The following is a 16844-nucleotide window of genomic DNA, read 5'->3' on the forward strand; positions in this document are numbered from 1 at the left end:
CTATTTGCGAAAAAAAAAAAAAAAAGTGTGTGTGTTTTCTACCTGAATCACGGCCAGAAGCAAACGTCACGACAGCCTGGCTCGAACTGTACCTCGAACAATTAGAATCATCCTTCTCCAGCAACGTGCACGTGTTTACTGGCCTATTCACAGCATCCACAGTTGCGGATGGATTAATCGACGACGTATGCTAATCGATAATGGATATTGTCGCGCGTACATCCGTTACATCATCCGACATTTCGCTTTTTTCTTTTCTTTTTTTCACGTTATTTTTCGCGTTAAAAGGTATTAACGCGAGACTTGACTTCTTTCAATCTTCTATCCGTGTACGATCGGTCATTGTTGATAACAAATCGATTGGTTTTTTTTTTTCGCCCGATGGTGGATTCTAAATTACCAGGTACAGTTACGCTCGTAATTATTAGGTGATTTAATTATGCGCGATTTGCGAATTTTTGAACTGTTAAGTTTATTAACTGTAAAAATAAGTGATAATTGTCTCGTTTATTGAATATTAAATGTTTTTTTTATTTATTTTCTTAGAATATTTTACGATAAAAAAGAAATAAATTTTCATGTTTATTTAATTTTCAAAATTTTAAATTTTATCTTCAAAATATAATTCGATTCTTTTTTTTTTTTTTATGAATTCAAAATTTCTCTAAATCGCGATCGATCGTGGTGATAACCAAAAAAAGGTCGATATCGACTGTGATGCCGATCGCTGAAAAGTGATCGTCATCGACACTGGGTGATCGTGAGAATGGTTTCGAGAAAGGGTGTACAATCATCGGAGACTTAACACGGTTAACTCGGTTCCCTGATAACTGAGATCTCTGGTCAATGAAAAATTAATGATCAATCACGGTACGATGCAATTCCTTCGCTTTGGAAGAGTTTCGAAAGTTATTGTCCGTTTGAAAATAGAAAATATTTCGAAAATTTTAACTTTCAGTGTTCTCTCCAAGAAAAATTTTTGATCTCGAAAATTTGAAAACTACCATAAAGTTTCAAAAAATTAAATATTTTTAATCTTATGTATTTTTCAATCTTCAATTTATTAGATTCAGAAAATCTGAAAATGAAAAGTCTCTCTACGAAATAATCAAATTTCTGAGACTTCTGAAATAATTACTTCGTTCGAAAAAAAAAAAAGAATAATCAGAACTCATCTACATCAAGAAAGTGATCAATCTTCTCAAAATTCCGAGATCTCTCCTGAAAAAAAAAAAAAAAAATAGCTAGTTAATTCAAAGAAAGAATATGAATTCATACCATCGATGTCTTTTACACGTTCGTAGGGAAATTTTCCGTTATTTCGGCAATAAATGATAAATAACTCCCAATAAAATATCGTGTGCCCACACTGGGAACAAGATGGATGATCAGGTGAATCATCGTCGATAAGGTCGCGAATATATCCAGGCGTGCATACGTGTGTTGCAGTTTCTTCCTACGACTTACGTCACTTTCGAAAAGAACGGTCCCTGGGTGTCGCGATTTCCGTGGCGGGCTTTATGATTGCCACATGGAATCGACATCTTTGCGCGCGCGATAAATTTCTAGTGAATTATTGCACAGTGTCGAAAGAAAAAATGGGCTTTCGGCGCTGTTTGCCATTTTCGTCCACGCGGAATCCGTTTCCTCCGATTTTTATTTTATATTTACGATCCTCCACCGATCGTCATCCCAACGTTCTGCGTCGAATTCGTCTTTTTACAAAAAAAAAAAAAAAAAAAAAAAAATATTTGGAATTTTAACTTGGAAAAGTAGAAAATGAAAGATAGAATATGTTTTTTCTTTTTTTGTTCTATAGTACGGATAATGTTCATGACTATTTATTAATTCATCTGTAATAATTGTCTGACAAAATACTAACAGTGATAAATTTTTTTCATCAAACTTAGATCTTTATCCTCTCATACTTTTTACTCGAAAGCAATGTTAATCATTGCAACGACAACGATAAAATTGTTCTTATATGGATTGCAAGGTATTCGAATATTACAAAAGTGGATTCACCAGTTCAAAGAAAGCTCGCGAGAAATTACGAAACTGTAGTGGTATAACTGTTTTGCACGGTGCTGTATATCGTGGAAAGAAACGTTTCTAACGAAAGAAAAGCGTCCATCATTCACGCGCTCCGGGCGATCTGGTGCAACAAGCGACAATGCACGGACGAGGAGGGAAAGGTATCTTTATAGAAAATCCTCGAGACCGTAAAAAGGCCGCGGTCAACTTGAAAAGGAGACACCTACCAGTTAGTGGGCGTTTAGATGGCTGCACCGCCTTTTACAAACTCTACCCGTGCCACGGTAGCACGTTCCGCGATTACGTGATAGGGAAAATATTCTTTTCCCCGCAGATGGACAGCAGATTTCGATATGGTTTGTTTGACAATCGATGTATAATTGATTTCATAGAAGTGTTTGTCTTCTTGTTGAACAAGAAGTTTACCGGTAATTTTCAATAATAATAACGATGATTCTTCCTCGGTTAAATAATTATGAAATTTAATGAAATTTTCCTGACTATTTGATCAGAGTTTACAATTTTTCTCTTTCACCTCGTACACGTTAAAATTGGAAATTGCTTATTTCACTGTATTGTTGGATAAAAATTACTAGTAATTTTAGTAATTGTAACGACTTAATAATTCTTCGTGGATATCGAGATGACTAGAAATGGCGAGAAATTATGATAATTTTGATTAAATTTTACAATTTTTCCTTACTTCGTGAAAATGGGGATTACTTTTTTATTTTATGGTAATTTTAACGATCGTGATTACTGATAATTCTTGACACGATTGGATTAAAATTATTCATCTATTCTCACTATTCAACCAATTTTTCTTATTTCTTATTATAAAATCAATTATTAAATTAAAAATCCACGCAACAAAAAGCCTAAAGATTTAAATAATCCTATCGAAATCCCCTCTTTCTCTGTCTTAGAAAAAAGAAAAAAAAAAAAAATACCTACGTATAATAAAACAGATCTCGATCGAAATATTCCGTGTCGCGGGAAATTCAAACATCGAACTTACGAAATGTGTTCCACGGTTGCTCGCTATAAAAGCTTGTACTTGCAAATAAAATGGAATGCATCTCCTCTTATCATACTAACGATCTGCACAAAAGCACAAAAGAAACGAGCGATGAAATCGATCCGAGTCGTGTGCAGACGTAACCACGTCTCCTCCACGTAATTTACACGCGAATCGGCCTTCGTGCACGCCAAAATATCATACGCTGTCTATACAATAAAAAGATTTCGGGGACGTGCAAGGTCAGGAAAGCGGACGTAAAGCGGTTGTTGAATTATAGGAATATGCGCGATGAATACCGCATTGCCGTTTCCATGTATCACTCTTGTTCGATATTATGGCACAAGGGCGCGAATTTTTAAATAGGTTTACGAAACTATCGTGAATTAATCCTAAAACGCACAATCATCCGCAGTCTATTCACGTCCGTTTAAACATTTTTGCGTTGCAAAAACGTTTCAATAATTACATTGAAACTCATTGGACAATGAAATTAGCAAAGGTGTTAATTCAGAAGGTTTTCTTTTTCGAAGGTCTTAAACGCTATAAAAAAGAATTCAATTATACAAAAATTGTATTACGAATGTCAATAAGAAGAAATCGAGAAATCAATAAAATCAATACTATCAGATTTCAAATATCTATTCTGTTTACCTTAATATTCCCATTTCACACTTATTTCACAATTTACATTCTATTTTTTTTTCTTTTTATGCGCATAAAATAAACGCGCAATATCCCGCCTAATCTTCTGCCAATTGAAAAATAACGATCCCTTGTTTCCATAGTTGTAAAAAATTTATAATTATAAATTTATAATAATATAAATTTTCGTAAGAACGTTCTCGAATAAACGTTACACCGGCTATTTATTTAAAACATAATGGTATAAATAATCTCGTGGTGGGATAAATATTCAATTGCGGCCGATAGATTAAACTGTCGAAAGGAAACGGCAAGTGTTCCTGTTCCGTTTCACGGAAGAAATATGTCTATATCTCTCGAAGCGATTGATCGATCTGCCTGTGATCGATAAATGGGGAAAAAGACACCACGCCCAAGTACCTGGGGGCTGTATAAACTGGGTATAAAGTTACAGTGGGTGTTACGCAAGGGGTGACAAAGCCACGCCATAAACCATATTTTTGAACGAAATATATATATGTCCGTGAATAATATAAAAGGTCAGTTGCAGTTGTTCCTTTTTTTCCCCGTTATATTTTTAAAGGAGAAAAAAAAAAAAAGAAAAAAAGAAAAAGAAGACCAACTTTACTTAAATAATTTTTCTTTTCTCTTTTTCGTGAAAGTTTAATATTTCGTATTATCAAAAAATATCGAATTTTATCGATATCGGACAATGTAATATTTTTTATATTACATTTTTCCTTTACTTCTCAAATCCGATAATTCAATAATAAAAATAATTGTCCAATCAGTGTGTACATATTACGTAAGGTTATAGAGCGGTCAATGTAAGAAGAATTTACGACGATGTAATGAAATCCTTGCATCCGTTAAAAGGACGCTGCGTCGACAAATTACTCGTGCAACAAATTTACGATTAATTTACTCGATATTATGTAAATATCCTGCGAACTTGTATGGTGTGAGAATATCCCGTTTTCTACCTTTACAATAAACGTGTACATATAACTTCCAGTATCGTACACCATTGTTTTTTAAACAAACGTGAGTATTTTAAGCAACTTCGTGTGTGATTTTACACATTTCCTTTAACCTTGTAGTTAATACGAAATTTCCATCGATTATTTTCTCCTTTTCGAAGAATTTTACCTAACCCTTTTAAAAATGGAATAATAAATTTTAAAATATCAAACAAAAATTTCAATTAATCCTATTACGATAATCGAAAAATGTTGGCAATTAACAAGAGAACCAACGTGAGTGCTTAGTAAGATATCTAATTCACGTTTCCTCGACAGGAAGTGGAGGAATCGTGGATTCTACCAAGGATGTCGACAAAGGCCCGTCAGAGATAAGCCTTTCGAACTACTTGTTTCAAGTGGATTCTTGACGACTTGATTCCTTTGTGATATGAAAGTAGTCGGCAGGAGAGAGCTTATTTGCATTCGATAACAACCGGGCCGAACGGTTGAAAACAGGATCGCACCTTCGAGCCGAAGTGTGCACCAACTCTCCTGACTATTCGACTGTGAACACGGATTTCTATCGATTTCGTGCATCTGAAATTTCACGATCATTGCATGAAAGTTTCGAATCCGATTTAATTTCCCTTTAAAACGAATATTTGTTTGGAAGAATGAAATTTTTGTTAAAATCAATAATGTTGAATCGAAATTTAAACAGAATTCTTTTTAAGATTATACAAATATTCATATACAATATGATATTAAAAATTATGTAGAAATTTTATACATAATTTAAAATTTTGAGAAAATTTTTAGAATTCTTTTAAAAATTTTGAGAAATTAAGATCAGCTTCTATATTTTTTTTATTAATCGTACACTTAATCGAGGATAACACTGATGCATAACACTGAATAACACGTAAAATAATTCCATTATTCAACAAATAAACGACATTGAAATAATTATTGAAATAAACCTGCGATACTCTGGACGATTCTGCATTGTCAAGGTTCTGACAACTTCTTGGCTGATGTAATTGAATAAGAATTTCACAGGATAATTTACAACGTATATATGGTTTGTACATAAGACAATTATCTACATTCTATCTTACCTTTGCACGGCGCTATATTGGGAAAATCTTCATTTTCCATTTACGGTTAAATTATTTTACTAGAGAAATCGTTAAACGATGAACTAAATAACTAAATAAGTAAGACAAGATCCACGATGGATTATAATGAATCCTCTTGATTAAATACAATTCTGAACAAATTAAAACAAAAAAAAAAAAATGATCATATTAATTTATGAATATAATATAATTTTTTCTTGATTAATAATATCAGATTTAAAAAGTCAAAAAGTATTTAAAATTAATTTCTTGACTAAAATTGGTAACGAATCGAAATAAAACAATCAACCGTATAAAGTTATGCTACAAAGTTAAAAATGAATGGAATCAACAACCGATTAATTTGTAATTATACAAATGAATATCATGGAAAATTTTACATAAATTTCTAAAATGTCACGTATTACGTACCACATTAAGGAACGTGTACAGACCTTAATTGCGTTTGCTAGAGAAAGGTGAGGAGTAATTCATTGAACGTAAATTCATATTACAAAAGCGCACGGTGTATCGCATAATTTCTTTTATCGCGAATTTATTATTGAATTTATCAACGAATCGAGAACGTATCTTAATTAAAACCAATTATAAGTTCTCCACGAAGCGAATTCCTCCTCCTGTTTGAAGGAAAGGGAGGCGCGAAATTTATATTGAATAAATTACGAGAAATTTCACAGACAGGTACACAATTAAAAGCAATTTCGTGTTTCGTAAGCTGCTCGTTGCAATTTCACGTGTGCGCAAGGACGCCACAAGTTTAAAGGAAGCAATTAGATTTGAAGAGGAAGGACGAAGGACTTTTTTAATAAGTCATTTTTTCTTCTTTTCTTTTTTTTTTTTTTTTTTTTCATAACAGTAGACTCCAAGGACGCCTGTTGCGAAATTATTAGGTCTCATCGTTGCAGAATGTCCCTTCCTCCAACGCGATGGAATTTCTTTCTTCTTTCCTTATTTCCTGTTGTGTAGAAACACCTGCTAGAGAAAGTATTGGAATTTCATAAAATTGTTTCCCATTTGTTTCGAATCACAATAAAATTATATCAAACATTACAATTGGAATTAAATTGGACACAGATTTGTTAAGTGTTGTAAATATCGAAAAGAAAATTCGTAATATCGTTAAAAATAAAATTATCATTACATAAAATTACCTACTATATTTTTTGATGAACAATACCGTTTCACAAGTTTCGTTTCGATTTTGAGTTAGAACATTTGAAAAATGTCTAATCCTCGCAGATACTTTTCAAAATTAAAACAATATCGAATACATTTTCAACGATTACGTTATTAATCCTAATTTTATAATATCTTCCTACACAATCTGTCTACCCTAATTCTTCCTGCACTACATTCCAACCTCTTCAACCTCAAACATTACACCCATTAATTCAAATTTTACTTTGCTCTTCTACTTTGCTCGACGACCTCCAACGAGGAAAAGAGATCCCTGAAAAAAAAAAAAGGAAAAAGAAAAAAACATCGAACTAATTTCACTTTTGACTCGGTTTCCCTTTACACGTTTCTTCAATTACATACCGATGGATTCATTCTCGTTCCCTCTCTCCCCCCCCCCCCTCATCCTGGGCAAACTCTACCTTATTAAATCGTCGCCTGGTACGCATACACACAGAGGCCGAAATCGGGTTTTACGTAATCGATCCACCTCCGAACGCATTTCGCCTCTTCGCATTCCGACGTTGGTAGCACCCGTTGATGTCCGTTTCGTGGAGAGCCCTGTTCTCTCTGCCTTCCACTTTCTCCACAATTACGTCACACGCCATGACACCCCATTTCCACAGCCGCGGGTTGCTTTCAGCGCCGCCACAGGCGCGCGCATAAATACCCGGTGAATTATATATTTCTCGTGCATCCGGTCCGAATATTAGCGCCAATAGGAAAGTGTTCACTTCTTAGCAAACGTGTTATTTCGTAAATTTTGAAACGCAATGACGATCTTTGGCGGAGATAGAATAATCGAGCGATGGAAATTTTTCGTACGAGGAGGATTTAGAGGATGAACAGTGTTCCTGCAAAAATTATCTTTTTATAATATTTCTTTGGTAAATAAAATGGTGAATAAATATACGAAGATCAATTGTCGAGGGGGAACTTTTATTATTTCGAAGATTTATTTTTATTTTAATAAATTTTCTATATTCATTGTACACATCTTTCTCTTTGTGAAATATATTCTGTAACAAATATCGTTGGATCGTATCGGTTTAATAAGGAGAAAGAGTTATATCCAGGATCGTAATAAATTTTCAATCCACGGTATGATCATATTCGTATAATAAAATCTGTAACTACTTGAAAGATAAGTATTTCACAATAATCATTCAATGAACGATCTTTTTTCCATCTTATTTATATATATATATATTTTATACTTCTTCGATTTCTCGTCGAACATGCGCATTTCCTGAGAGAAATTTAAAATATCCTCCGATAAACGCCATTAATTAGTTGAATCAAAATTTAATATTCATAAAAATTTATCTCCAATCGATTCTTTTTTTCACTCTACTGAAATACAAGCATAACTTATCGTTAAAATTCTTAACTCACCCTCGAGTGATTATACAATTTTAATCCCTCTTACACTTTTTCTCTTCTTTTTCTTTACGAAATCAAGTTTCAACTAGTTTCTCTTTCCACCATTGTTGCTCGACCATCAATCAACACTCTCTCTATTCATCCTATATCGGCGCTATCGGTGTTAATCCACTGTTATTTTAACGATACAAAAGCTTTCGCACAGTCATTTAAAAGTAATCGTGATCCCGTCTTACGTCACGTGCGTAATTCGAACTATTGTAAAATTATTCGATCGCGAAGGATACGTGTCAGGCCTTGAATCGTGAAATTACGCTCGTGTGTGATCTAATCGTTTAGATCGCCGGACAAATGGGAAAAGGAGAAAGAACAATCATTTCACTGTCACTGGCTGCTCGTAACGTAACAAGTTTCGAACGTTTCGACCTCTTAAATCTTCGAGCGTCATAAATACCGTCGGCTGTTATATCATTGACGATTATGCGAGGACAGGAATTTATTCGGAGAAAATTTGTATTTGAATAATTTTTAACGATCCCAAGGATAATTGTATTCTTCGTGCTTTAACAAATTCTTCTTGGAAATGTTCTCTCTTATTATAATGAATATCGCTACCACAGAACAAACCAACAATTTATTTTAATTTTTAATTAGTGATTTAGAAACGGTGTAAATCCATTTCAAACGCGAGAGAATTAAATTTTGAACGTAAATTGAATAACATTTTATAATTTCGTTGATTAAAAATAAATATAAATATATAAAATTCCATCGTTTTGATTAATTTGCGTTAAAAGATGAAAACAGATATCCAGATGTCCCATTTTCTCTCGCAAATACGTGTGTATGAATTTTTTCCCCGTTGCAAATATGCAAACTCGTTTAATTCTCTCGGATCGATTTCATTTTTCTTTCCGCGCAACAGTCGATTAACCGCAAAGATTACGCGTGAAACGCATGCACAAAAGGGAAACGTCAATATATTTGCGAACTTAATCGGCGTTAATCGATCGAGGAGAGGGGGGAAAAAAATAAGTATTAAAACAAAAATACGCGGAAGGAATCCAGTTTTCGATGAGGTATCATAGGCAGGAAGCAAAAAGTTGCCTCGAATCGTACACATAGTGTCTTTATACCACCTTAAAAGTGGTAACAAACAACGAAGGTTCTTGTCCACTGGATGATGTCAACATGTCCATGTTCGATCAAAACGATCTCGATCTTCCCTAAATACTTTCTATGGATCGAGGAAGTAAAAGTGTAACTGTTTGACAAACTGTCTTTGCACATAGAGAGTGATAGAAATGAGACTTGTTCTTAAATAAAATGTACTACTTGACATACTTTGATGTACTTTCATGTGCGTGGCTCGAAAATTTCTTGCTTCTTTGGCTCGTTAAAATTCTAAATTTGTTAAACAGGTGGATATTGTACGTAAATAATAGTCTCATATTTATAAATCGATTATTTTCATATTAGAAAAATAAAGAAAACAGAAGAAAAAAATATTAGCTGTAAGTCACATTTAAATAAATATTAATATTTTTACTAATTCCAGACTTAATATTATTCTATGCTATTATCAAATACTTCGAAATTTGCACAAAATTCTAAAAACACCTTTATTCTTATTTGTAAACTCGTCTGAAAGTTTGAATGCAATCGATATCAATAAATCAAATTCCAATCGAAAAAGGATCAACTTTTCCCGAAAATGGACATTGATCATTCGCCAAAAATTGTTCGAATATTTCATCAATGGTGATTAATCAAATCGTTTAGCGGGGACGTGACACAGTGAGATGTACGTATTTGCATAATTCATGAGCTTGCGATATGGTGAAGCATCGATGCACCGTTTTGGTAGAGGGACAGACGCCATTAAGGAACAATAGCTGTAGATAAATGGCGAAAGTTGGCGTTGACAAAACGTGTGGACATCCGTGTCCATTTGCACGAAAGATATATTTGATGTAAGTTTTGCTTTGTATGTATGCAAACGTTTGGACGTTTATTTAATTAAACGATTTACTTTTGCTGGACGAAACTGTGCTTCACTTAAAAATCATAGGATAAATTCTACCTAAAATTCAAAGAATATTATTTTCATCTACTTTTATCAAATTGATCCTTTAAGGTAAAATATAAAAATTTATCGAAACGATTTTCGAATTGTGCCGAACCGAATTATTACACGGAAAATTTTTTGAAAAATTGAAAATTACGTATGAAGATCAATTGCAAAAATTCCCAATCGTCCTCGAGTTAAAACAACACGTTTCCATTTCATCGAAGCATGATAAAGTAAAATTTCTACGCTTAATAAAAAAAAAAAAATTAACTCGAGTTTCGCAGTTGTATCTTTTACCCAAAACTTTCATTCCTTGTCAAATTACAAGCCGTGCAATGTCCTTTGGTTCACGGAGAACCAGTATTCCGTACTAAAATTAAAACTCGCAATTCTTCGCGTTATCCAACTACATGGAGAGTTGCGAGTAACGAGCTTGTACACCGTGTGTAAACGATACAATGAGCTCGTAAAATCAAAATGGGTGTTAAAGTAAACATGTTTCGGTCATCGGGACCGGATCATTGGCAGAAATACGAGGGGCCATAAGAAAAATTTAAACTTCATTTAGAGCACTATCCGATCCAATTTTTCTCATTAATCGTCCGCGTCTCTTCTCTTGTATCTCGAGGTGACATTTATATACGGGCGATTTCTTGCCACTCTGATAAAGGAGATCGCGATACACCGTCATTTTACACGTATAAAATAATTGAATCGAGTTATGATTATCGAGAAATGTAATTTTGTAACAGTTCCGTTGTCGTGCAAGCAGGTATTAAATTAATATCGAATTAAGATCGTACAATATCTATTTTATCACTTGTTAATTCAAAAATTAAAAAATGAGATATTAATTTAATTTAATACCGTGCATTATAAATATACAGGAATAAGAAAATTTAGCATTAATCAATTTATTGATTAATTTCAATATGGGTCAAGATTTAATTTTTTTTGTTTTCATAAACCATTGAAAATTTTTAGTGCCTCGAGTAATTTCGGGAAAGGATACATTTCGAATCGCCGGTTGGCTGTCTAATTTACGATTACGTTACACATTTACATTTCTCCGGTAGAATGTGTCTCGTCATGGTCGAACTAACGCCACGGTCGGTCGGCATGCTTCACAGAACACCACTGTCAATGAGCTCGCCTTGATCTCTCTATACTTTCAGTATAATAAACAAAATCGACCAATTTTTTTTTCACATCGATCATTACTTCGACAATTTCTTTACCTGGTTATTAAGTTTGTGCCGTTGTTTAATTTTGATCGCTTAACACGTTCGGTGTTAATTGATTTTAACGAGTGCTCCAATTAAACATGATCTCTTTATTCAATTTAACGATGTATTGGTTTTAACACCATTGGAAAATTGATTTTTCCAATTTGAAAATTTTGATACGTAAATAAAATATTATCACGTCGCCAATTGTATTTTCGAAAATCAACGATGCTGATTTAACTGAAAAAAATTAGTCACAAATGTACTGAAGAGTGTGAAGTGAAAAAGTGAAAACTATTATTATCTCGAAAAATGAAGGAAGAGGAAAAAATATTATATAAGAATATCTGCAATAAACGTTTTAAACATTAAAAATCAAATAATTTTCTTTTAAAAATCTATAAAAATAAAATTCTATCTACGCACAGAAATATTCAATCTGAAGTAACAAGTAAACAATCGGGTAGCAACTGTGTAGCCACGTTTCCACTTCTTTTATGAAAAATAAGAAACGCGTTATGTATAACGATTATTTAAATTGCACGAGTGAAATCAGTGCTCGTTTCTGATGTATGTAAATTTGCCAGGCAGGTACTTATTTTTTTAACTCTTAATTGTCGCTGCCGTTCGACGATGCTGGGGGCTACGTCTTTAATAGGATGGCCTTAGGGAATGGTCTCGATAGTTGGAAGAAAAAAAAAAAAAATAATAATGTTCGACCGAGGGAACATTGACGTTTGAAAGGAGAAGGCGCGCGATTGGACGACGTTCGTTTGACGTGGAGACAAATTTGTTATGTGGATTTTTCGAAAGGCGGTCGTATCGAATGATAAAATTAAAAAAAAATGGAAACATATTCATCCGTTAAAGATTTAAAAAAAAAAAAAAGGATTACTTTATATTTCTCTAAATAATCTTTTCACATTAATTCTAACCTTGTTGGATGATATCACAGGATGAAATACAGAATTAATCTCTCGAGTCTAATTGAACTGACACTGTATTACAGATTTTATTGTGACTCATTCCTGCGAAGATAGTAAAGCAGTAAATCGAATGCAAGTAAATCAACGAGATACTTACTCACCGGCTTGAAATGACAGATTGTTGCATTGTATCAGTGACCCGGATGGACACGGTTCTAAATTTCTTCAACAATCGTTCGATTACTCAGCCAGCAGTTGAGCAGCAACCGAGAATAATCTATATCCTTTCTCTAATGGATTTTAAGGCAAGTATTCCGTATCAGGATGTGGATAATCCATTTTCCACGCTGCGTCATGATATTCGCACTTATGAATCGATTTATTACACTTAATAGAATAAATATTTCCGAATAGAAAAAGAAAGGAAATATATTGAAAATAAAACTGAGTAATACTGAATATACGAAATGCAGATTTCTTCTTTACTATCATTATTCATTCGTCTATTATTGCGTTTCATTCAACTTCTTATCGTGAAATTAAATCTAAATATAATAGATTCAAAGGAAATGAAGATGCATTTGGCCTCAGGTCCGTGGGTACGCCACCACCCAAAGGACCGAATGGATCGGTCCCCCTTGCGGAGAGAGAAACAACTAAACGACCGAAATGTGTTGCGATACATTTTATAAATTTTTACATTAATTTTATATTTCCACATTTTGTACAAACAATCGAGACGATGCCATTAGAAAATATTTTGCTTTCTTTCTTTCAACTTTCCTTAAAAAAAAAATCTCTTTTATGTACACCCCGCACAATAAAAAATCTCAAGTACCAAGCAACACCAAAACACAGTTCCACAATTTCACAGTTTTTACTACCGCTTTAAAAAATAATACATCAAAGAGACGTAGTCACGGTATTTTCAAACTATACGACTCTGAATCCCATCTGCAATTACGATTCCTCGTTAAGCGATTGGGAAAAAAAAAACGGCATTGTTCCAGGATTTACCGCCGTTCGAATTGCTTCATTGGACCAGGGGCTTAACATCCGAAGGTTGAATAATTCGCAATTAAGCAATCGCTTCATCCACGAAGATTAACACGTTAACATGGATTCCTAGGCTGGTACAAACCTATTCGACACATGTTTGTGATATTATGGATGAATATGCTGGCCTCTGGGGCCAGGTGATGCAATCCACCCTGGCGCCAGATCCCTACGTGCCCCCGTTTTTCTGTCGCTGAGCTTCGACACCGGTTCGTATCGACATTGTCAAATCGGCAAGGCCGGTCCATTGCCGCTAACCCAGACCTTCGCGAGATAACTTGAAAACTCGTTTACTTTATGGAGACTGGACCTTGTTGCCAGAGATTCTTTATTTGCGCCTTGAAATATGTTTCAAGATCATTGTATTTTCTTTTTTTTTTTTTTGTTTCTTCTCCAGAACCTGAGATCTGGAAGAAGGAAAGTTCGTTTCGCGATCGTTAGATCGTTTTTGTTCCGTTTCAGAGAGATTTTCTTATTTTTGCCGAGTCTTATGGATTATACGACAAAGAGATAAAGAGAATTTGGAGAAGGAAAAGTTTAAAAGTTTTTCATTGCAAGGGATCTGAAAGAGGAAAGGTCCATTTTAATTTGGTTAGGATTATTGGATTTTGTTTGCAGGAAATTCATCATATTTGGCACACAATTTGAATTTATTGAAATTATTTGATTTATGATTTAAAGGAAATGTTCGATCGAAAATCTGACCCAATAATTTTGAAATTGCAATAATTGGTGTAGAATTATCTATCAGGAATGTGATGGTGTGAATAATCGTTCGGTAGAAAGAAATTATTACGAGGATAAGAAAAGAACGTACAGGAAGTATGTGTGCCACTTTTATTTCGACATTAGACACATGAAATACCTTCTATAGAACAAACGAAGTTTATTCCCACCCTTGAAACAAGGTGTTTCGTAATTTTCTATCGTAACTGGCCATCACGCCAAAGTTCTTCGCTTGTTAAGAATTCTTCCTATGAATTATTACATGGGATATGTGTCATTTTCCAGAATGTACAATTAAAAAATTAATATTACCGATTAAAATTCTTCAAAGGAACGTACTTAAACAAGCCTCATTTTCTTCTCTATTCACGCCTTTATGATAGTCTTTAAAAATTCACAGAAATATGCATATGTATGTATGTTTCACAAAAATAGTACTTGAATCATATAGAATGGAAATAATGAAATTTACGAAAAGGGGAGAATGATGGACTTTCGATCGAAAAATATAATGATCCCACCATTGTGCGATATCTTTATTATAACGATAAACCAGATGATATCGTTCGTATTCTTTCGAAAAAAATTGAGAAAAAGGAACGGAATCAAGAAAGAGAGGAGAAACGAGGCCTTGCTCGCCTCGAAAATTGTGCCTTCGATTGTCCGATTTATATCTTTATATACACAAGCTTAACAATTTTAAGTATTCCAGTAAAAAATATATCACTCCGCTAACTAAATGAAAAAAAAAAAAAAAAAAAAAAGAAAGAGGAAAAATAATCAAGTTCCATTCAATTTAAAAATTATTACGACTTCGATCGTATTCGTGTGTTACAACAATGTTACGCGAATATTTCACAAAAAATGGCACTGTATTATTATCCTCGCTAAAAAAAAGGAAAGGAAAAAAAAATTATGCGATCTCAGGAGTGTTTCAATCTCGAAAAAAACGAGCTGAAACTATCGTGAGACATACATGCTTACGCATCGTGTAACGAGACCAAGATCGAAAGTGTGTTACATCGTAAATTGACTAATTTGTTTGCCAGAAAATTTGTTCGCCACGGAATGGAAACGAAAGGATCCTGTCCGTGGAACAACGGAGGGCAGGATCAACGCGAGCCGTGTCGAAACATGGTCCACCTACAACAAGAGTTAATCATGTCAAGGACCCATTCAACCTTCTCTCCTGTTCGCATAATCTTGTTATAATACCCTCTTAACCCTACGCGATCGCGCGCCAGTGAATCAATTTTATTCGGCTCTCTCGATCATCCGTTTCACGATAACGAGTTTAACACTTTTGCATAAGAGAGACTATCGTTCGCCAATCAGTTTCCAACCGATTGAAATTGAAAAATATAGTATCATTTCGCCATTTACAGTCTTAACTCTTATCAAGTTGGATTCCAATAATATTTAATACACCACCAAAAAGTGACTCAAAAGTGTTACTTCTTTTCGTCGAGGATTTTTATATACAGAGATATCTTCTAAAGAAATTCACCAATGATTAATTTATCAATCATCCTAATAAGAATAAGGAATTATATCTAATTTCTTTTTTTACAAAATGTTCTTCATAAAATTTATATCCAAGTTTTAATGAAATATACGACAATTATATATATATATGTGTGTGTGTGTGTGTGCGTGTGTATGGAATTTATTATTTAAATTGCATATTATTACTCGCTTCTATATAATTTCAAAAGTTTCTATTATTCTTCTAACAATAAAGTCTGACTGCAAAAGATTAAAGGGATTCGTGCGCATACCGATGCATTGACAATCGTGTTTCGAAATATCAAGGTTTCAGATTTTGCATTACGAGTTGTTACGAGTTGATCATCGTATTACAGATTATCGACTTCACACTACTTAGAAGCGAATTATTTATTGTTCCTACGCATTCGTAGAAAAGTGTTACACATCTCATCTTTAATACAACACGATCACACTGTTCGTGGGATGGATATTTAGATCACCCTGTGTAATGGAAGATTACCGTCGAACAATTACCGTAACAATGGAAACGTCACCTGATTTTATAACGTACTTGACGTAGCGAGATAGAAGTAATCGATGATCAAACTTTGCAGAATTTTAATAATAGTCTCTTCCTCGACAGGTGAAGAGTCGTCTAAAATTAACAATTAGTTAAGAATTAATTTATACTTTACTTATCTTAGAAATCGTTCAATTCTTCTTTTCTTTTTCTTTTTCTTCTATATTGTAAGAAAAATTTCACGAACAACTAAACACCTTCGTAATATATCTTTCTGAATTTTCTCAATTCTTCTTGCCAAAGTCGACGATTTTTTTTCTCGGCCAGCCTCTCGATGATTCATCCACGGTATCTCGGAAGAGGAACGATCTGTGGAACAATTAACTCTAGCTTCTGAAACTAGTTTTAATTACCAGTTTCTGATAAAGTTTATCCCACGTGTCTGCCCTCATTTCCCAAAAATGGACGTTGGTT

General features: G+C 33.8%; 1 protein-coding gene across 5 annotated transcripts in view; it reads right to left on the bottom strand.

The window, feature by feature from the left end:
• Window positions 1-6136: 6136 nt before the first annotated feature.
• LOC116414630 (uncharacterized) overlaps window positions 6137-16844 on the bottom strand; it is a 30248-nt gene continuing 19540 nt past the window's right edge. For 2 of the 5 annotated variants that reach the window (XR_015294533.1, XM_086915529.1), the window contains exon 3: window positions 6137-6773. Coding sequence is in view for 4 of the 5 variants with exons in the window: in XM_086915529.1 (XP_086771655.1) it covers window positions 6685-6773 (89 nt within the window). In the remaining variant the exon portion in view is untranslated. Of the gene's footprint in view, window positions 6774-15410; window positions 15506-16243; window positions 16506-16545; window positions 16740-16844 lie in introns of those variants that run through there. The other 3 variants (XM_086915528.1, XM_086915527.1, XM_086915530.1) reach the window with 3 other exon arrangements.

The sequence above is a fragment of the Apis florea genome, unplaced genomic scaffold (genome assembly GCF_048593485.1).
Source record: "Apis florea isolate Af1SG1 unplaced genomic scaffold, ASM4859348v1 contig_3791_pilon, whole genome shotgun sequence".
Classification (NCBI taxonomy): domain Eukaryota; kingdom Metazoa; phylum Arthropoda; class Insecta; order Hymenoptera; family Apidae; genus Apis; species Apis florea.